The 20,483-nt window shown below is 55.7% G+C and overlaps 1 protein-coding gene across 40 annotated transcripts in view; it reads left to right on the top strand.

The window, feature by feature from the left end:
- The window catches only part of NCOR2 (nuclear receptor corepressor 2), a 291,098-nt gene that overhangs the window by 250,117 nt on the left and 20,498 nt on the right, over positions 1-20,483 (top strand). For 29 of the 40 annotated variants that reach the window (XM_068911834.1, XM_068911817.1, XM_068911842.1 and 26 more), the window contains 11 exons: positions 3,009-3,164; positions 3,744-3,883; positions 3,964-4,069; positions 5,570-5,674; positions 6,456-6,569; positions 6,675-6,778; positions 9,664-9,814; positions 15,372-15,524; positions 15,983-16,069; positions 16,552-16,829; positions 17,623-17,986. In XM_068911834.1, coding sequence (XP_068767935.1) covers positions 3,009-3,164; positions 3,744-3,883; positions 3,964-4,069; positions 5,570-5,674; positions 6,456-6,569; positions 6,675-6,778; positions 9,664-9,814; positions 15,372-15,524; positions 15,983-16,069; positions 16,552-16,829; positions 17,623-17,986 — 1,758 coding nt within the window. The remainder of the gene's footprint in view (positions 1-3,008; positions 3,165-3,743; positions 3,884-3,963; positions 4,070-5,569; positions 5,675-6,455; positions 6,570-6,674; positions 6,779-9,663; positions 9,815-15,371; positions 15,525-15,982; positions 16,070-16,551; positions 16,830-17,622; positions 17,987-20,483) is intronic. The other 11 variants (XM_068911856.1, XM_068911855.1, XM_068911857.1 and 8 more) reach the window with 2 other exon arrangements.

The raw sequence follows: 20,483 nt of genomic DNA on the forward strand, positions 1-20,483 counted from the left end.
GTGAGGCCCTGCCTGATAAGAGAGCTTGAACTCCTGTAACCGCTCCAGAGATCAACATCCTTCGCACCGTTCTGGATCTGCTTCAAAGCAAAGTCTTGCACACATCCTGGCCAAGGCGTTGGCTGCCTTGCAGGCCTCTGGCTGGGTCCGTATCGGCTTGGAGGGCGGCCAGCGGAGCTCTACCTTCCTGGACACTGCGCTCCCCTCCCCTGCCTTCCACCGTGCGCGTGCTAATTGCAGTGCGGGGCTGGGCAGAGGCAGCCAGCCCTGCGCGGACCTTGCTGTCAGGCAGACGGATCCCTTTTCCCCCTGGCTGAATTCGCCGTCGGGCATATCTTTGGTTATCACTCGGCAGTTTGAAAGCCAGCGATATGTTTTGTGCTGATTTAGTTGTGTTTCATTTGGCCCTTGTAGGAGATGGGAAGCCAAGAGCATTAATTTGGATGACGGATCGTATAAACTCTGACTCCTTCGCTCCGATTCCAGGGGCTTGATAAACGGTAATAGGAACTCTCTCTTCCCCGTGTAAGTGCTATTTTATCAAAAGCTGGATGAGTTATAGCCATCCTCTAATGCGGGGGCAATTAGGAACTGGCCACATTTCAGGGACTCCAGAGGAGCACATGGGAGGGAATGGCTCCCGTGGGGAGGGGAGGAGAACACGTCTTTCCAAGAGCCATCCAGGGTGCATGTAGGCTTGGCTGACGGTGCCTTGGCTTGAAAGAGCATCTTCAGCCAGGACACCCCAGTGCCTTTTGCCCCCACGCACTGCGGGGCTGGAACGTAGCCCCCGGGGAGCAGCGCTTGGATGAAAATCGGGGAGCGCCTCCGTCCCAGCGTCCTGGTGAAGATGTGCCGGGCCTGCCTCCATCAGCTTGGAGGATGTGCTCCGATTCCCCCGTACTGGGAGGACGAAGGGATCCTTGCTGGGATTTGGCTTGGGAACTTAGTGGAGAGAGCGGCTGCTGCACCTGAAGTTCAGCCCCACCGGGCTGCAGATGTGTGTGTGCCGGAGCACCTCTGTGCGCTGATAATGGATTTCTTGTCTCACTGAAGAGGACAAGAATAATCTCTCCGCTTCTGAGTACACTGAGCATTAATAATGATAATGCAGTAAAGCCTCATTAAATTGGGCCTCTGATAATCTACTTGCCCTGTTATTAAGCTTAGCAGGATTCAGGCATCTATTTTTATCAAAAATTGATGGTTAAAGGCTGGGTTCATTCGTGATTGCTATTGTTTACTGCCCAGCTTCTAATTTCTGGTCAGTCCAGACATTACACAGGTGGGTCTGGGGGAAAAGGGCAGTGCAAAATTAAGTGTTTATCGATTAAAAGCAAATCCTCCCAAACCTGCCTGTAATCCATTCAAGAAAAGGCTGTCTCATCTGTCTGCTTAGCAGAGCATTTGTCTGAGGTTGCACTCGTGGTGGAGCAGGCGCAGGTAGAGTACCTCTTTCCCATAGAGCCCTGTGCAGAGCATGGCTAGGTTTTGGTGCTCAGGATGAGAAGGGAGCTGCTCTTTAAACATCCCAAGCAGAATTCCCCAGACGCTAGGTACTCCTTGGCCTTGCATCAGCTTTTTTATAGTCAGGGTGAACCCAATGTGGCATCCCGTAGAACCTGAGCCAGATAATTTCAGGAAGCTTTCTTGCCTCAGGCCCAGATGTCTTGCACTGGAACAAAAAGCAACCCTGCTCCCTGTGGAGGCATCCCGCCTTCGTGCAGAGCCTGTCTTGATCTTCATTTGCCTTTGACTGTGTCATAAAGCGCATTTGTCCCAGGTGTTCAGAGAACATCTGGTCACTTCAAGCACGGAGCGTTATTCCCTGGTTGTCCAACAAGCTGACGCCTTTATTTCTGGTCTCTTCCAGCAGACTGCAAATTGTTTATAAGCAGCAGCCGTCCTTTAAGAGCGGTTAAATTTTTGCGTTACGATGTGATGAGGAGATGAGCTGGTTGCCTCCATGTCCCCGCTCCCCGGCGTCCTCCTCAGTGGGAAGGGGGGCCGTGTGCCTGGGGCTCCCCCGATACCGTGTGCGGTTTGATAGCACTCAACTGAGCCATGCAGCGAAGGCAGGGCTCAGCCATGCTTGCTCCTTTGCCCTCCTGGCCTGGGTTCACAGCACAGACAGCGTGGCTGCTAGCAAGTCGGAGGCTGCCTCATCTCCCTGCGTGCTGGAGACAGATATCGGAGGGATGCCAGGGCTCGCAGCGCTGCACCCGGCTCCTAGCCTCCACACGGAGCCACAGTGACCGTGCCGGGGAGGAAGGCACTGCCGAGGAAGAGTGTGAGCAAGGGGAGCCAAGAGGAAGGCTGTTTCACCTCCATGCTTGTTTATCTCCAGTCTGTTTCCAAGCTAGGCTTGAGAGGTGATAAGCTAAATAGATGGAGAAACGTTTGCTTTAATCTCAGGGAGGGGTTTGGCAAGCTTGCTGTTAATCACCCCCTTTTCCTGCCTTGTCTCAGTCACCGATGCAGAGCAGGAGCTTTTGGGGGCAGAGGCAGCATTTCTCCGGGTGTACAGAGCGCTTTGCCTTGCCCTCAGCCCAGGAGCTGAGTGCTGCACTAATCCCAGTAACTGCTGTTGGATTTAGGTACCACTTCACTGCTCGCTGCAACATGGCGGGAGCGTTGAACACAGGCTCTCCTGGGCGGACAGGGATCTCCACAGAGGTCCCAGCTGGCAGCAAGCTTCTGAGGAGGCGATGGGGAGAGTCGCTAATGCAGACAGCTTTCCTCCCCACGGTGTTTTCAGCATCTGAGTAACATGGATGCAAACCAATGCAGGAAAATGAAAGCTTTTTCGGGGGGGGGGGGGGGGGGGGATTAGGGAATTGTGCACCCCTCTTGTGCCTGGATTAATCTGCACACAAACTACTTTGCACTTTGGTCTGACTTGCGTGCTGTCTCTTACATCAGCTCTCCCCACGTCCGCGGAGACCGCAGGTCCGTGGGCTGCCTTGGGTGCCACTTAGCAAACTCTGCCCTTTCTGTTTGCCTTGCAGAAAAACCCATGCATTTCTCGTCCATCGCAGAGGCTCAGAAGCTAAGCGCAGAGCAGACAGCCGCCTCGTGCTGGCCTCCTGTCCTGTCCTACCCTCGGGATGTGATAAAAACCTCTCCCCAGGCAGAGCCCCACTTGTTTCAGTATAACCCACCAGGCAAGTGAAAGCCATCCCTGTGCTTGGCGAGCGCACTCTGTCTGTCATGGCCTGAGGCTGAGGGCAGATGCTGCGATTGCAGCCAGCAGCACAGCTCACTCCCTTAAATCAGTGCGGCCCTTCTCTTCTTGGGTGAGAGAAGAGGCTTCAGCAGGAACCTGCTAACCCTTCTGGTTTTGCCTCATGTGGAGCAGCCTGCCTTGCTGGAGGAGGGCCACGAGGGTCTCCCAGGTCTAGTCAGGGAACGTGCTTCGTCACAGAAGGGACCCGTGGGCGCTCCCCAGGCTGCCTCGGTGCAAAGCCGCCCAGGTTTGCCCCCACCGTGCGGTGCTTCCTCAGCTGGAGGGCACAGAAGTTGGGTGCAGAGCATCCTCTAGCTGCAAGAGGGAAGAGACAGTAATTTAAACTATTCCAGGCTGCAAAGTGATGATACAGCTTGGATCCCAGTCCAGGGTTACAGCCAGCCAGTTCACCATATTCATCCCCTGCTCCTTTGCTCACTTGCCCTTTTTCGCTCTTATTGTACGTGCTGCTACTTTGTCTTCCCTTGGCCTTACTAACCCTTTGTTTCCCACACAGGACACCCCATCCCACTAAACTTGCACGAGAGTTCTCGGTCAGGGCTGCAAAGACTGACGAGCATCTCGAACCCTCCTCCCCTCATCTCCTCCACTAAGCATCCCTCTGTGCTGGAGAGACCCGTCGGGTCCATTTCCCAGGTAAGGGGGCAGAGCCAAGCCACAGAGACACTTTGCGGGGAGCTGGAGGCCACGTCCTGACTTCTCCTCTTGTGTCCCAGGGCATGCCCATTCAGCTCCATACCCCGTACAGCTCCGAGCATGCAAAGGTTCCCGTTGGCTCCATCACCATGGGCCTGCCACTGACTATGGATCCCAAGAAACTGGGTAAGAAATGGAAGCAAATGATTTCTTGCATGCTTCAAAAGCCATGGGGAGAGCGTTTGCGGGTTGCTCTTTGGCTGACCTGCCCATCCGCGATGGCTTTGAAACAACCCCAGTGCGACAGGTGGCACTGGAGCCTTGCAGGACCATGCTGGTCCCAGGAGCTGGGGGTACCTCAGTGAGACAGAGCTTTTCCCCTGCCCGAATCCAGCCTGGGCAGCAGAGCCCTTACAGGGGTTGTCTGATGGACTGCATGGTGCAGTTCAGAGGTCCCCGAAAGCCAAAGCACAGCTGAGCCGTCGAACCTGCGGCGAGGAAATGCACAGAGACAGGCTGGGGGGCATCCGGTGTCCCCTCGCTGCAAGCCCACAGCCGGCTTGTGTGATGTGATGAGGAGCTGCCCGTCGCAGCCCGAGGGAGCTGCCTGCAGCCCAGTGCGTCTTGCTCAGGGCAAAGGAGGAGCGCGGTAAAAGCCAAGGAAGTGCAGAAGGAAGCAGACCTGATAAGAGGATGAAAGGATTAGTCGGTGGGGAGAGCAGAGGTGGAGGGAGCTAAATTCGTGCAGCATAGGGAAGCGGCAACTCCGTCAGGAACACATCCCAGGCTATAAATACACTCCAGCTAAGGCCGTGATTGAAGGAAGGAAATATATTGCCGTTCTCCCAGGCTGGTAGGATAAAGAGTAAATGGCCTGAAGTGAACAAAGAAAGTGTTTAGTCTGCAGATTTGGAAGCGTTTCTTAACAGCACGAGGAGTTGGGCAAGGGACTGAGGCTGCAGGGAGGAATCCGGGCCGAACCCTGCGGCGGGACTCGTGCGAGGAGGGATCAGCGCGTGCTCCCAGGGTGGCTGTCGGGACGGCCTCCCTCTTCCCTGCCTGTTCTCCGTGGCGGTGGAGGAGGCTCTTGGCCAACAACGTGGCTCTGCGCGGAGGCGTGCTCTCCCTTCTCCTCGGCTCCCCAGGGCCGACATGGCGAGTCAGTTGTGCCGATCCTCAGTCCTGCCTCTGCCTGGAGCAGGGATGCGATGCCTGTAGGGGAGGCAGCCCCGGGCCCGCGCGGCGCTGGCCTTTCCAGGAGGCCTTTCCTTAGCGAGATCCAAGAGCCTGTTTCCCAGCGTGCACAGGTCCGGTTACAGGCAGCACCGCGTTCCTCGGCCCTTTTCAACACCAGCTCCTCTCCCGGTGCCGAGAGGCAGGTCAGAAACGCCCGCTTGGCTGGCCTCGCCGGCGGCTCTCCGGCAGTGCCCTTGCCAGGCGCGAGCCAGGAGCTGCCCTTATCGCCTGCGTTTGCATGTTCTGCCGACCGTAATGGCAGCAAGAGTCCCGACGCTGCCCATCTGCAGCGGTGAACGCGAGGGGGCCAAGGAGGTGCAAACCTCCGGCTGGGTGGGATTAAAGCCCCCAGCAGTGGCTGCAAAAATCAAGGAGAGCAGCTAAGGCTGAGAGCTTGTGGGCTGTGGCCCGCACGCCGCAACTAACTGATACGTGGTTAATGTTTTCCAGTGCCTTTTCCTGGAGTAAAGCAGGAACAACTTTCTCCTAGAAGCCAGGCCAACCAGCCGGAAAGTCTGGTTATGCAGCCGGCCCAGGAGGGCTCCATCCTGCGGGGTGAGTGCAGAGCCAGCCAGCCGGCAGCGGGAGATGGCACCCCAAGGCGGGAGGGCAGGGATGCGGCTGCTGCCAAGCATGGCAAATGCCGCCACCAGCTGCAGCTGCCCGGTAATTTCTAATTGGATTTCTGGGTTTCTGCCCGGCTGAAGGTGCCTCTTTCCCCCCACTCTCCTGATGGCCGGATTCCCAGAGGGGTGACTGGATGGGTCTGTACAATATCTCAAATGGATGCCAGGACGTTCCTAGCCCTCTCCCAGAATCAAGGTCTCAGGCATTGATGCTGGTCGGAATTTTCTGTTTTTCTGTTTAAGGGGCACCTCACAATCTGTTGCTCAAGACAGCAAAGCAAGACCTGTTTAAGTGCCATTAATTGATTTTCAGGCTATTTCACGCTATTACTGCTGCAGGTGGGCAGGGACCACATTTCATTTAAATCTAGTCCTCCCATTTTTCTTTCCCCATAGCTAAGAAGTAGAAAACAAGCGCACAAGTCTTGCTTTTAAGTGCAAATTCTGGTTTGTGAAAACCCCCGACTAATGCAGTTAGATGCAGGAAGTGCAATGGATTGGCACCGACCCAGCGCAGATAACACGCGAGTGAACTCAAACCACCCCGAGCTGCATCTCTTTGGAGATCTGCTCTGATCGTATCGGGAGAGGCTGACACAGGCTGTCCTTTCTCCTGGGCCTATAAATCTGCCCAGCCCATTCATGAAGGCAGCAGGGAGATGGTGGCCTCAGAATAACCGCAGAACGTTATTTCCGCCTTCTTGCTCCAGGCTCAGCAAGACTGGGTCCCGCGGGGGACACGGTGGGAAGGGCCATGCAAGGTATTGTGTTTAACCTGAAATCTCATGGAGGGCTTCCCCTACTTACACCTCAGCTTGCTGGAGGTCAGATTGAATCCTTCCGGCTTAGCCATGGGCACGTTCAACCCTGCAAGGTTTTGTGCTGCATGACCAATCCAGCCACCAGCTCTCTGGCGTTGTGTCTTACAGGTACTTCACTCGGCCCTGCCTCAGGAGGGAGCATCACCAAGGGAACGCCCACGTCCAGGCCCCCTCCCGAGTCGCCCATCACGTACCGAGGGTCCATCACGCATGTAAGTCCCTTGGCTCTGGCCATATTTGCTTTGGGGGTGCTGGGTGCTGCAGCTTGTGACGCTGGCTGCAGGGGCCGGGTTTGGTGGGCGCACTGTGCGTGTGCCGCAGGGGCTGAGCGGCGCGGCGCTGTGCGGCGCTGCCTTCCCGCGGAGCCGTGAGCAGCCCCTCGGAGAGCTCGGCAAAGGGGCTCTGGGCACGTGGCTGAGAGCAGGCTTGGGATATCAGGGCTGCACAACCAGGGCAGAGTGGGAGACCTCGGGGGGAAGGCAGATTTGTTCTGGGCTGCAACTGGAGCCTTTGCAAGCAGCCCCGGCTCTGTTTGGCGTGAACTCTGTCCCGACACCCAGCCCCGTCCCATTAGCTGAGCCGGCAGAAGAGCAGGGCTCAGCAGGAAGCACCATGCAGAGTTACAGCATGTCTGAAACCCCCTTTGCTTTAAGTAGCTGTCAGGAACAGAGGCGAGAGCCACTTTAAATGGCCTTGAGAAAATATTCTTGCCAGCACAGGAAAGTGAAGCGAAGAGGAGACGGGTGGAGGGTCCGGTCCAGGCGGAGGAAATGGGGAGGCTGTGAGGTGCATGTAAGGTAATGAGGTCTCCTGCCAGTGCTGAGCACACTGTGCTGTAGGTCCTGCCCAAAGGCGCTCTCGAGCAGGAAGATACTTTGGCTTTAATCTCCGCCATCCATCTTCGGAAGAGCAGCTGGCAAGCGGGCGATAGTTTTTGCGGTGTGAGTTATTGCTCATCTGGTAACAGAGTGGAGAGCATAAAAAAAAGAAAAATCTATTTCCCATGGGGATTTTATCTGGCCATCGTTCAGATATTTAAAGCCATTTGCACTCAGATTTTTGCACGCCTCCCTCAAGGAGGGTGAGCGTGTTCCCTTTGGCCCAGGGGACCTGAACCAAAGTCCTGGGTCAGAGCAAAGGCTCATCTTGCCTGGTGCCCCACGTCCAACAGCTGCCAGGAGCGGATGCTTGAGGACTGTAAATAACCCAACAGAGCAAATGCATGCTCCATCCCCCCGTGTGCCCCTCCGGCAGCTATGGCAAGCGATGGGTGAATGTGAAGTTCAGAAGATGAGCAGGGTTTGTTTAGACCCTGGTTTACACCCAACTAATTAATCCATCTAGAATTCCTTTGGCTTGGGAATGAGGTACCAGCTGTAGACCAGGCTGCCCCGCTGCTTGCAGAGAGGGCATTACCTTGGGCTGCGGCTGCCGCCTGCCTCCCTCTCCTCCCGTTGGAGAGGAGTCCCCCGTTCCTGCAGCAGCTCCCAGTACCATAGCTGATATTTGATCTCGGATTAGTCATCCAGTTCGCAGAAGGCAGATCTTGAATATATGCTCTCTGCTCTGAAGCCATCTGTCATCACTTACTTTCAAATCCCCTCTGAGCACGTCCGCGGAAGGAAGACGACTTACCTGGGGCTGGGAAAGCCGGGCTGGGAAAGCCGGGACTGGGTGTACTGCGAGTGCAAACAGCCAGAGCATGGCTCTTGCTTGGTGTCCCCTGGTGTCAGCAGCAGCCTCTCCACAGGGGACAAGAACATGCCTGCTCCGAAATCTGCCCTCTCCCACCCAGGTTAGCCCAGGGGCAGGGGCACGCGGGGAGCGCAGGCTCAGCGTAGCACCCCGACAGTAACTGGCAACTGCCTCTCGGGGCTGCACGTGGCTCTGGACAAATTGCTCTGACAGCTTCAAACCCTGCCTGTGCTCGGACAGTGGTAGGAAAGAGGGACCGGCTGCTGCTCAGTTCTGTCCCTGCTTCTGCCTGCAGCCCCAAGGCTTCCCACGAAATCAGTCCCATGGGCCGGCGGGGTTAAACGCAGTCGGTAGGTGGGTGTCAATCAAGAGCTTCCTTTTAACAGCTTCTTCTTCCCCGTACGTTCCCTGTGACGGGGTGGGGGACCGGGCCAGCCGCCACCACCCCGACAGTCCAGGCCAGTCTGCACCAACAGCCTGGAGCAGGTTGCGGTGGCAGCAGGGGTGCTAACCATCAGCGAGGTCTTCAAGGACATCCAGCTCTGGTGGTTCTGAAGAAGATTTAGGGGGGGCAGATGCCTGCGAACGCCTCAGGGGAAATCGAGGTTTCTGTTCATGTCAGTTTGTGTAAGGAGCCGGCACCTATTTTGGTTTAAAAGCTGAACTGCAGGCTTCGCTTCCCCACCTGCTTCAAGAGGTTGGTCGCGCTGAAGCCAGCCGTTGGGTGCTGGCGTGCCGCCAGCGAACAGAGCTCTTGCGCTCCCCGAAGGCCGTGCTTTCGGGAGCAGATGTGCCCTGTGTGGGCCGGGCAGCGCCGTGCCCCATGGCACCCAGCTGGGAAACAGGCTGCGGGGCCAGCAGCCCAGCGGGGAAAAACGAACGCGCGAGTACTCCTCGTCACCTCCGAGATGTCCCCAGAGGGGCACTGGGCCTGTGCCCCTAAATCTGGGAAAGAGAAGCAAGCCGGGTAGTTTATTCTGAAAAATGCAGGGAAGAAGAGGAGGAGAGAGTTGCTGTTTTGGTCTCCCCGAGGCGCAGGGTCAGCACGGCCGTCGCTGCCCGGCGCGAGAGCCGCGGCGCCCGCGTGCAGCCGAGCTGGGCTGGCCGGGCTCCTCGCCCCCCTTGAGTGCGGTGCCTGCCGTCTCCGCGCTGTCCTCACCCCCCCGCCTCTTCCCAGCAACCTTACACAAATCACGTACCTTTTTACCGCTCATCGTTATTGTCCTCATCAATAATTAAGCTGCAAATTTCTCGCTGCTGGCTCTGGCAGGAAGCGGAGGTCGGGCGCGCTCTCCCCGCCACCCGGCCTCCCTTTTGGAACAGAGTGTTCCTGTGTGCGCGAGCGCTTGCTTGCTTAATTGCTTGTGACACTGTTAAATATGGATCTTGGTGGCTTTCCAAGGGCACCCCAGCAGAAGTGCTGTACAAAGGAACCATTACCAGGATAATCGGAGAAGACAGCCCCAGCAGAGCAGAGAAAGTGAGAGAGGATGCCATGCCCAAAGGACATGTCATTTACGAGGGGAAGAAAGGCCATGTGCTCTCCTACGACGGTAAGCTTGCATCCCCTGCCTTTTTAGGACAGGCGCTGGGGGTACGCGCAGTGGTGGTTGGGATTTGGGAGCTATTTGAGGAAAGGCTGGCAAAGGGTAATGCGCAGGCCTCGCATGGTGGCTTCCAGATTCGCTTCTCTCCCTTCTCACCCCACGTCCTTCCTGCCTGCACCAGATTCCCCTCTTGCAGTTGATCTTTCCTTCGACGCTGCCTTGTGACGAGTGCAGATGGGGCCAGCCAGGGATGCGGAGGGAGGCAGTCGTGCACAGGTCTCTTCCCGTATCGGCCCCGTACGTTGGAGCCCCTCGGGGGGCTAGTGCCGACATGTTTGGCCTGCTGCATCGGAAAAGGCGTGTGTGTTTTCTGGACATTCTGGGTAACTGGTCTGCGCGCCCCTCGCGGCCGCCGTGGCCCTGGGTGCCTGGCGCAGGGCGGCTCAGCCCGGCTGTGGGGTGACGGCAGGGCCCGCCGCAGCCCAGGGCTGGACATGGTTGCAGCCCTCGGTGCCTCACTGCCTTCCTGGTTCTGCAGGGAGCCAGGTCCCTGGGTCCTGTCCGGGGCCCTGCTCGGTTGGTTTGGGGGCCGAGGAGCTGGTGAGAGTAGAGGAGCAGATGAAGAGGTATTGCCTTCACCCCAGCACGCCTGTGAGCAGCAGAGTGTCCAGAGGGGTGCGAAAGGACCCCCATGGTCAGGCTCAAGGTGGTGCCTGTGAGATGGAAGCAAGCGAGTTTGGCATACAGGTTTATTCGGATATCAGACTTTTGACGTGCAGCATCTCCCCCTGGGGCACCGTGCAGCCGGTCCCTGCAGCACAGTGCCTCGGCTTCCCTGTGGCACAGGGAATCCTGTTCCCCAGGACCTCAGGAGCCTGGCCTAACCAGGGCTGCATGGGGTGCTCAGTGTGTCCTTTCTGTGTGACCAGTGTGACAGACAGCCTTGAGCGGCCCAGGGCTGAGCAGAGCCAGGAGGAAGCAGGCAGTGTCCCGTACTGTCCCCTCCTCTTCATCAGCCGGCGGAGGTGAGCAGGCAGCACGTCCAGGCTGGAGGAGATGGAAGCGATCCCACTCACGGAGCCGTCTGCTTGCAGGGTTACAGCTGGGAGTCCAGTGCCTCCCACTGCTGGCCGCTTGTCCCAGATCTCGGAAAGGACAGTGCTGGCGCAGTGCGACGTGGATTGACCTGCATTGAAAATCGGTAATGAGTCAGCCCCTGGCTCCTCCAGACCCCGACACGATGGAGTCAGCGTGCCTCGCTTGTGGCCTTCATTATCACAAGAGTTTTGCTGCAGTATCTCTAGCTTTCGGAGGGGGCAAGGCCATTCCCTCTTCCAGCAAGGAGCCTGTGGGATGTGTTTGGCCTGTTGCTGGTTGCTATGGCCTGTTGTCCAGAGGTGCTGAGGACCCCAAAGGACCTGCCCAGCAGCCCGTCTGCATGGAGTGCAGACTGCCCTCTGCACGGTTGGCGTCACTTATTAACCAGGCTGACCCCGCTGTCTGGGCAGAGAACAGCGCAAGAAGAATGCTACCAAAGCAAACATGGGGCAAATGGCTGCAAGCAAGCCTGACCTTCTCAAGAGGGCTGTGGAAAGACCCAAAAGCTGTGTTGCAGCTCGCACCCCTGCTGTACAGTAACGCGCTTCCTCGGTTCCCGCCGAGGCTGCCTCGCCATGTTCGCAGTATCAGCATGCAGTCACCAGCTGTTACTGCCTCCTCTGCGCCTGCTCTTCGGATAGCAGCGCTGGCCATAAAAGTCTATCTGCAAGCCCTGGCGGCTTCCATTAGAGATAAGCAGATGTTCATCTCCAGTGAAGCTAGAAACGACTCCTCCGTGCTCTCCTTTTACTGTGTGCTGGGTCAGGCATCTCCAGGCTGCAGCTGCCTTTGGCTGGGAGCCTGGCTCCTCCTTGCCCAGAGTGGGGATGAAGAAGAGCTGAGTTACAGAGACCCCCCTCCTCACAGCCGCTGTCTCCCTGGGACTCTTGGCCCCAGGGCCCTGGGGCAAAAATGGCTGGATAACGGAACATGCTTTGACATGCATATGAAAAGCCATCTAGCAGAGCTATGTCACGTCTGTTCTGAGTTGAACTTAGAGATGACTAAGGACGAGATCCTAATCTCAGTTGTATCCACCCGCCTCAGCAGGTCTCTCTTAGATCGGCTGCTGTGCTGCATGCCTGTGGCCTCCCTGGGGCCGCGGTGTCCCTCGTTGTTAACCCACAGGGAGAAAATCAAAAAGGGGACGTCCTCAAAGTCCTTCCCTGGCACCTTGGCCACGGGCACTGGGTGCTCTGCGTTCACTCCATGGCTTTGTGCCCTCCAGGGTGGGACGGGGCTCAGCCAGCCCGGCCCTGCTGTGGGGCCAGTGGCTCCTCTCCAGGTGTTTGCCTTGCCTTCCACTATGTTGCACCAAAAAACGGATAGATCAGGCCTTCAGCAGGGCAGACCTCAGGCCGTCCCCCTGGCTGTGCTCACATCACCTTCAGTTTGTGGCTGGATGTCGCAGGCTGGTTATTGCACCCAGATCTGGAGGCAGAGTGGGTTCAGTCTCGCGGTGTGGGACAGCGCGCAAGCTTAGGCTGAAGACACCTCCCTCCATGCGCCTCGGTGCTGCAGGGACCTTCGGGGCCAGGGCTGAGGCCTGCTCTGGCTGTGCCTCCTGCCCGCCGCCTGGAAGCCAGCTTGTCCCCTGCCTGCCCGCATTTGCTGTCAACTCTCTCCTCGATAAAAAGTGTCGCTGCAGGAGGCTTGTGTCAGCATGTCCTTTGGGACGGTTGGCAGGATTCGTCCCGGCGAGAATGCAGAAAGAGTTCTGGGACTTGTTTGTGCAACGAGCTATTTTAATCTCCTTTGCCCAGGCTTAGAGTCGAATAAGGCTGATCTCAAAAGCGGTGCCACCAGGGGGAGAGACAGGGAAGGCTCCCAGCCAGGCGAGGGCTGGCATGGCGCTGGCCGTCCATGCGTGGAGCCAAGCGCTGAGCTGCGATTCCTCTCGAGGCGACGAAAGGAAACCTGAAGACTAAAGTCTTTCCCATTGCGTGTCACCATGCCTCCCGCTGTGGGTCCTGTCCCATGGGTGGCCGCGGCGCTTGGAGCGCTACGGCACCCCAACCCAGGCCATCCCCTGGAGAGAGCTGGCCGTCCCTGGCACGGGAGACAGGCTGGGCGCTGCCTGGCGCCTCTCAGCCTGCTTCCCACCACTCGTGTCCTTGCCTCGGGTCCAGCTTGTCCTTGAAACGATGGGCGTGTTGGCAGCGCTGCCGGAGGTGACTCACGGCTGGAGGCCCGGGAAGAGCTAGGTCTCCCCGCCCCACTGCATGCCCCGCTGGAAGAGCTGCCATAGCCGCAGGAGAGGGGCTCCGCTAACCCCAGGGCTGGCCCCTGTCTGCATCTGCCTGGAGGGAAGCTATGAGATGTGATTTGGTTCTTCTGCAAGGTATTGTGCTCCATTTTCTCCACCAGCTTCACCTGGTGTGAGGCATGGGCCTACAGGGCTAAGAGCATCCCATCCTTGAGATCCTGAATCATTGGTGGGATCCTCACAGCGAGGGACGGAGATGTCGCACCCTCCTGAGCGCTCGCTCCAGGGCTGTGCCACTGCTGAAGGAGAGCTTTCCCCAACGCCCAGCCCAAGTCTCCCCTGTTACGCCCTGATCCCATTGCTTCTTGTCCTACCCTCTGTGGACGTGGATGAAGAAGTAATTCCGTCCTCTCCATAGCAGCCTTTCACACGCTTGCTAGCATTTATCACATAATCTCAGCTGCTTCTGCAGACTAGCCAGCTCTGCTGACCATCCCCTTTCCCCAGGACAGCGCTGGGAAGGCTTCAAGTCCTGAAGTGAAAGAGTTAAAAGATTAAATAAATAAATAAAATTAAAAGACTGAAATTGTTGGTGATTATGAATTTTGGCAGGCAGAAAAAAAATTGCAAATTCTTTAGTGTCATGAGGGTGCTTAAAATAAAAGGGCTGTAATGAGATGAGATCCTGTAGCATGTGCAAGCTGAATTGTGCTAGATTGGTTATTCTCATTCCGCCTATGATTGCTAACGGCTTGTGCAAGGCAAGGGACATGTTTGTGGAGCGATTTTCTTTCTGTTTAGTCTCTCTCCTCCCGTGCGCCCTCCTCCTGCTTCCCCACGATACAAAGGGTGCCCAGGACCGTGTTCCCTTCTGCAGAAGGCTGTTTGCAGCAGATGTGCCGTGACGACAGGGTGCAGGAACATCACCCCCTTCCTGTGCCTCGGGGTGCTTGGCTGCTTCCTGAACATCGTTTGCAGATTTCTCCCACTGAATGAGTCTGAAGCAGAGGCTTGGGGACAGATCCACCTCCAGTTTCCCAGAACGTAGCCCAAACCCTTTTTGGACTGAGTGGATGCTGATTGTGAAAACTGGTAGTCAGTGTGAGGTTGTAATAATTCCATTTTATTACTGGTTTTGCAGAGGAGAATTTTTGTTCCCAGTTCTCCATGATGGAAATAATGTTTTTAACTTCTCCGTTTTGTCTAATTGTATAACGTACATTCTCTGCCCCTGAAAGAAGAGGATCAGGGCATCGGCATTTCTTGGCAGGCAAGACCAGGCCAGGGATAATGGGCAGAGGTATTTATCTCTGCAAGCCAACATCATAGCTTGGAGCTCGTTACATAAACACGGGGCATTCAGCTGGATCAGAAAGTGCCTGGTAACTTCACAGCTTGCAGCACACGATGAAGAAAATTGGACAGCAGTGGCAGGATGGATTTGGTGCGGCAGACGCAAAGGCAAGGCACAGCTTTTCAGGCCCCGGAGCAGGCTGTGCCAGGAAGCCCATCACTTAGAGAGAGCATGGCCTGGCCTGGCACAGGCAGGGTTGTGCTGGCAGAGAGGTGGGGGCTGTAACTCAGGAGAACCCGTCTGCCTTGGGTTTGCATAAGAACCTGTTTCAGGTTTGGAGGAGGCTGTGGTCCATGGCCTGCAGTGAGTCTGGTACGTGCTCCGTCAGTCTTGTTTTGATGCATGGGACTTTTCACTGTCTGTCCCAGACATGCACGCTCATTGCTGTTTCAAAGGAATTTATTTTCTCTGCTTTGCTTCACCCCCCTCTTTTGCCTGTTCTTCTCACCCAGGGAGTGTCTCAGCAAATGTTAAGACTGGACAACATCCCGAACAGTAGGTGTCTAACAGAAGTCAAAACAAACAGAAAAAATCCCCAGAATCAGAGGGCCAAGTTCAGTGGGAATGGCAGCTACTTACACCAGAGCTGAGAGCTTGCTCTGTGGTGTCTCGCTGCCTACATCTGGCCAGCAAAGGGGAGGAAGGGAGTTGGGCAGGGTGGATGCTCCTACCCAAGTAGGAGGAACAGGACTTGGAGTTTGAGGCAGGCGGGGAGGAGAGAAGACATCACATGAATTTCTTGGAAGCCGACCTTGTGCGATGTTACTTGCAAAGCCAAACAGTGGCTGTTGCTCAGATAGGATCTGATCTTTCAGCAAAATATGCAAGCAGGAATAAACGCTCTCCTTCAGCAAGTCCCAACTTTACACGCGTCTGATGTTGTTTCTCTGTGTTCCCTTTCCCAGGTGGTGTTGCTGCTTCTCAGTGTCCCAAAGATGATAGCAGGAGCTCAGGAGCTTCACATGAGACCACGGGAACCAAGCGGACCTACGATATGATGGAAGGGAGGATCAGCAGGGGCTTATCAGCCCGTGATCCGTTATCTGCCAGCATTGAAGGTGGGTCTGGGTGAAACCTTTCACCAGTGCTGTACCGGTAGCGACAGGTAGAAACCCCATCTTCTCTCGGGTCTACATTATGCATCTTCCCAACCCTTTATTCTTATTCTATTAGGATGTACCACAGGGTGCCACCCAACTACTGTTACCTACCGTTAGTTAACTACTGTGACAGTAGTTAGGCACATCGTATGGCACATCCTAACAGGACAGCATCTGAGCAGCATGGGAAAACAAAGGATACAGACTGGCCCGTTTGCCTTTGGTTTCTGACCTAGTATTCCAATTTCAGGATTACAAAAAAGGAAGCACATTTAGAAGAAGAGAAATTAAGTAATTTAGAAATTGTTATTTTTTTGTTCATTGTCCCAAGATCCTCTGGTAGCGGTGTTATTGTGTGTTCATTGTAAATGGACTTCTGCGTCACAGCCTAATGTTTCCTCTTGGATCTGCTCTAGGTCTAATGGGTCGAGCAATCCCTCCAGACCGACACAGTCCCCATAACCTAAAGGAACAGCATCACATCCGGGGCTCAATAACACAAGGTAATGCTAGCAAGCAGAACAAGGCCACAGTCAGAGGTAACGTGTGAAAATTGCTACGCCGCTGATGTTCTCACACATGTGGCCCCTCGTGTGTCAGAGTAGAGCAGGAGGAACCAAACATGGGCATGTCGGAGTCCAGCTGTAGCTCTCTGCAGCCTTGGTTGTATGGTCAGAGAGAGATTTTGAGTCTTTCTCAGTTTCTGCCTAACTCAGCTCTCACTGAAGTTGGGGTAAAATTCCCAGCCACTCACATGAAGGCAGATTTAGACTAATGCAAAATGGATCCAGAAACTGGCAGTAGATGTCAGAAGTCCTGTCACATTAGCGATGTAGCTGCTCTGTGTGCTCAGTTGGGTACCGATCCCCAAGCTCGGTGCATTAGCTAGACGTCCCATTGGCCTCAGTATCCCCATGAGGACTGTGAGCCCGGTGTCTGGCTGGAGAATCATTCCACTGCGTTGTCTTCTTGCGGGGGGTTGCAGGAATACCTCGGTCCTATGTGGAGGCCCATGAGGACTACCTCAGAAGAGAAGCCAAACAGCTCAAGAGGGAAAACACTCCACCAAGGGACTTATCTGATGCCTATAAGGTCAGGTCTCATGAGGGCCTTACTCCCCTGAAAATGAAACCAGCCCACGAAGGCCTGGTTGCCACGGTGAAAGAAGCAGGAAGATCAATCCATGAGATTCCCAGGGAGGAGCTGAGGCGAACACCGGACATCTCTCTGACCAGGCCTCTGAAAGAGGGCTCTATTACACAGGTGAGTATGGGGCAAATAGCATATTGCACGTAGCACCATGGGTGTGGTCAGTCCTTCTCTAGCTGTTGTCCTTGCACAGAGCCTGGGGGACCATTCCCAAGTTGCAAGGAGAGAAGAGAGGGCTTCTAAAGTTGCAGACATGTCACTGGTCAGAACTTAGGGTCTTCCTGGATACACATTCTCCTTTCTCATCCTTCCCCAACAGATAGATTCAAAATTCAGGAGAGGGAGCTCAGCCCCTCCTTGGCATGTTCAGAAAGCAATGCTCCATCTGTGCACGCATGCTCAAGAGGCCACGTTTGGCTCTTGTTCAAGGCCAGAGTCAATCCAGTGCCCTCGGCAATTGTGCCTCTGGATATACAGTCTTGGCCTCTGCCCTTTATGGGCAGCCCAGCAAGGCTACTATATAGGGTGAAGCATAGCATGCTGTCTCCTGTCGGGCTGCAAATATTTGGAGGGTTCCCATGGCACCTGGTAGTTGTACCTCATTTCACAGCATGTGTAGGAGAGAGGCGTGATGGGCACAGACAGCCTATGGCAGTGAGTCATCTTCGTCTTGTTGGGGCACAGCAAGGCTTGCGAAACGGGCACCCCACCCTGCTCTGCTCAGTGCAGTCCTGTTATCTCTGCTCTGATGATGGCTGTTGCCGTTTAACAAGCAAACTGATGTTGCTGTTGTACGGGCCCACTGAGCTAGGAAGCACCAAGTCCGGTGGAAAGTTGTTGGGATGTGACCACTGCATCCCCTTCTGCTCTGTGCCCCTTTGACTTCCCCTCTGCCTTGTGTCCCCAGGGTACCCCACTGAAGTATGACAGCAGCTCTTCCTCAGCGAGTACCAAAAAACATGACGTCCGGTCCATCATTGGCAGTCCTGGGAGGACTTTTCACTCTGTGCACTCGCTGGACGTCATGCAAGACCCAAGGAATCTGGAGAGAGCTTATGAAGAGAGCCTGAAAAACAGGCCAAGCCCAGTGACAAACTCAGGTGGCTCGATTGCCAGAGGGGCTCCTGTGATTGTACCTGAACCAGGAAAGCCGCACCAAAGCACCCTTGCCTACGAGGACCACCAGGCAGGGCACAGCACGGCGTTCGGCAGCCATTTGCACAGAGGGTCTCCAGTCTCCACAAGGGAATCCACGCCACGGCAACACGAAGGTACTTACAAGCCCTTTGTTTGATGCTAAGATTTATAGCGAGCTGGTGCATGGGAGGTTGCGGCAAGGTGCGCGAGAAGTCACTGTTGACCTGCATACCTGAGCAGTTCCTGTTAGGTGCCCGTCTAACCTGTTCTCTGCAGCACCCAGCCCCTTCCTGCACCCCACAGCTGCAGGCTGACTCACGGGAGCTGGGGCCACCACCTGGGACTCAGCAACCTTCCTGTGGGAGCCGCAGCAGTAGCTCCATGGCTGCACTGGAAAGGAGAATTCAGCCCTGGCTTACGAAACTGATGCTTTTTAGAAAGCATCTTCTCTGTCCTGCTGTTGATGCAGGGCACCCCAATTTCTAAAGGCAGGCAGGAAAGCAGTGCTCGATGCACTGGTTGGAGGGATTTTCGCACTCTTTTCACCAGGCTGGCGAGTATTTGCCTACTTTATGTGTTTATGCCTCCTCTGTCACCTCAGCACCCACGTGCCTCACCTCCAGGAATCCCTTCTAAGCTAGTAGATCTGGGCAGTTCAGCTGGCCTCCAGGCTGGTCTGCCTGGGCCTGGCAGGGTCCTCCAGCTCCCTTTGGTGTTGGTCATCTCCTGTCCCCAGTGCCAGAGCTGGGGCTCCTGGGGACCAGGCATATGTCTGGCCATGCTCAAGTCTGGTGATCCACAGTGCCTGGTGAGATGTGCTCAGCAGAACCAGAGCACAGACCAAAAAACTCTCTTCATAGCACCTTTGTGAGTAGGGTCAGTACAGAATCCAGTCCATAAAGCACCCTTGTCTCATGTCCTCCTGCCTCCCAGCTCTCAGGGGTTTGTAAACCTCGCTTGAGCATATTTATTTCAACAGCCCCCCCACACACACACATCTTCTCCATATCCCACCAGGACCCCAGGGTCTAGGCATTCTTAGGCAGTGTGAGGCATCACTTCTCTCCATCTCCTGCCACTCTGGTTCTCCAGCCGCCGTTGCCAGCCTCTGGCATGTCTGGAGTAGGAGGATGGCTGAGCCGTGGCTGCTGTAAATGTGGTCTCTCCCTCTTGGGGTAAGTGCCAGCAGACTGTTAGCTAGCTAGTAACTACAGCAGCCTGTGAGCACTGCTGGCCATGAGCCGGTGACAGTGCTTCAGGATGGTCTTCACCTGCAAGTCCCCATCCTAGACCAAGGTTCTTGCATGATTTGGGGGCTGCAACATGAGATGCTGCAGTCTGCCAAAAACCAAGACCAGAACATACCTCCTGTGAGAGAGATTGGACTGTGCAGCGCAGTGCTTGGCACGAGCCCTCTCCAAGCCACGAGCAGTGCAGAGCTTCTCCACAAAGCCTCCAGCACTTGCTCTTCACTGGCCAACTGCGGATTGGGCGAGCATTAGCATGGCAGTTCTCTGCCTGGACCTTGTGGTCAGCATGTCCTGTTGCTGCGGTCTCTGCTGTCTTTCTAGTTAAGTCAGTTATTCCCACCAAGAAAGGAGCTGCGTTTTGGGGAAGCTTGCCATTGCTTGGTGGCTCTTTGAGATCTGCACATATGGTGAACGTGCTGTCCTGACAGTGGGGAGGCAACACCCAGGCTGCGGGGAGGTTTCTCAAGGGAAAACTCAAATGTTTCTGTAAAGGGCCAGCAGGAAAGCAGAATCCTGCATATCTCGAGATCACGGGGCATGGGATGCAAAGGATCTGCAGAGGCCAGGGCATCTCTAAAAAGGAGTCCCTCTATTATGGGTCAAAGGTGGAAGGGAGCTTTTCCAAGTCAGTTAAACCTTCCTTCTGCCTCTGCAGTAGGCTTGAGGTTTTTGTTTTTGTTTTTTTTTTTAGCAGCCGTGCCAAGTCACTGAGGTTTGTGAAAGGAGAGGGAGTGGTGGTTCGCATAACCCATGTTGTAGCCATGGTTATTTGAAAGTCAACAACAACAGGGCTGGATTTTCCTGCGTGCGCACGAGGGGATGTAAACACCCCTGGCAGCGAGTGGGGCGAAGCCGAGCAGGGCGAGCGCGCAGAACCGGCCGGGGCAGCCGAGCCAGGGCCGGGGAATCGCCTCGCTGCCGCAGTCCGGTCTGCTGTCCATCTGCCTGTCTGCAGACATGGGGCGTTCACGCACTTACTTGGCTGATGGAAAGGAGGGGCAGGCTTGCATTTTTTTCCAAATGGTTCTGGGTTCATTTCTGTGCCATTTGGTGCAAGAGGTGCACGTCCATGCCACTTCGGGGTGGCTGTCTCCATCCGCTGCTCCCCCCAGCCCTTCTGTTAGGGACACATGAACCAGTGACACTGGTCCCAGGCCGGGTGGGAAGCGCCACCGGTGCCCAGCTCAGGCAGGCAGAGCCCCAGGAAGGCCTTGACGTTCTTCCAGCCTCCTCTCCGCCGGTTGTGAAAGAGCTGACAGCTCTGGAGGGCGGTGGGCGTTTGAACCCTCTGAACTGTATTTTGTCACCGTTGCTGGGAGTTTCTGGGGTCCCTCGTTTGGCCCTGCAGCATTAACCTCTCCGTTGCTGGCGTGGTGAGGAC

This window comes from Struthio camelus, chromosome 17 (assembly GCF_040807025.1).
Source record: "Struthio camelus isolate bStrCam1 chromosome 17, bStrCam1.hap1, whole genome shotgun sequence".
NCBI lineage: Eukaryota > Metazoa > Chordata > Aves > Struthioniformes > Struthionidae > Struthio > Struthio camelus.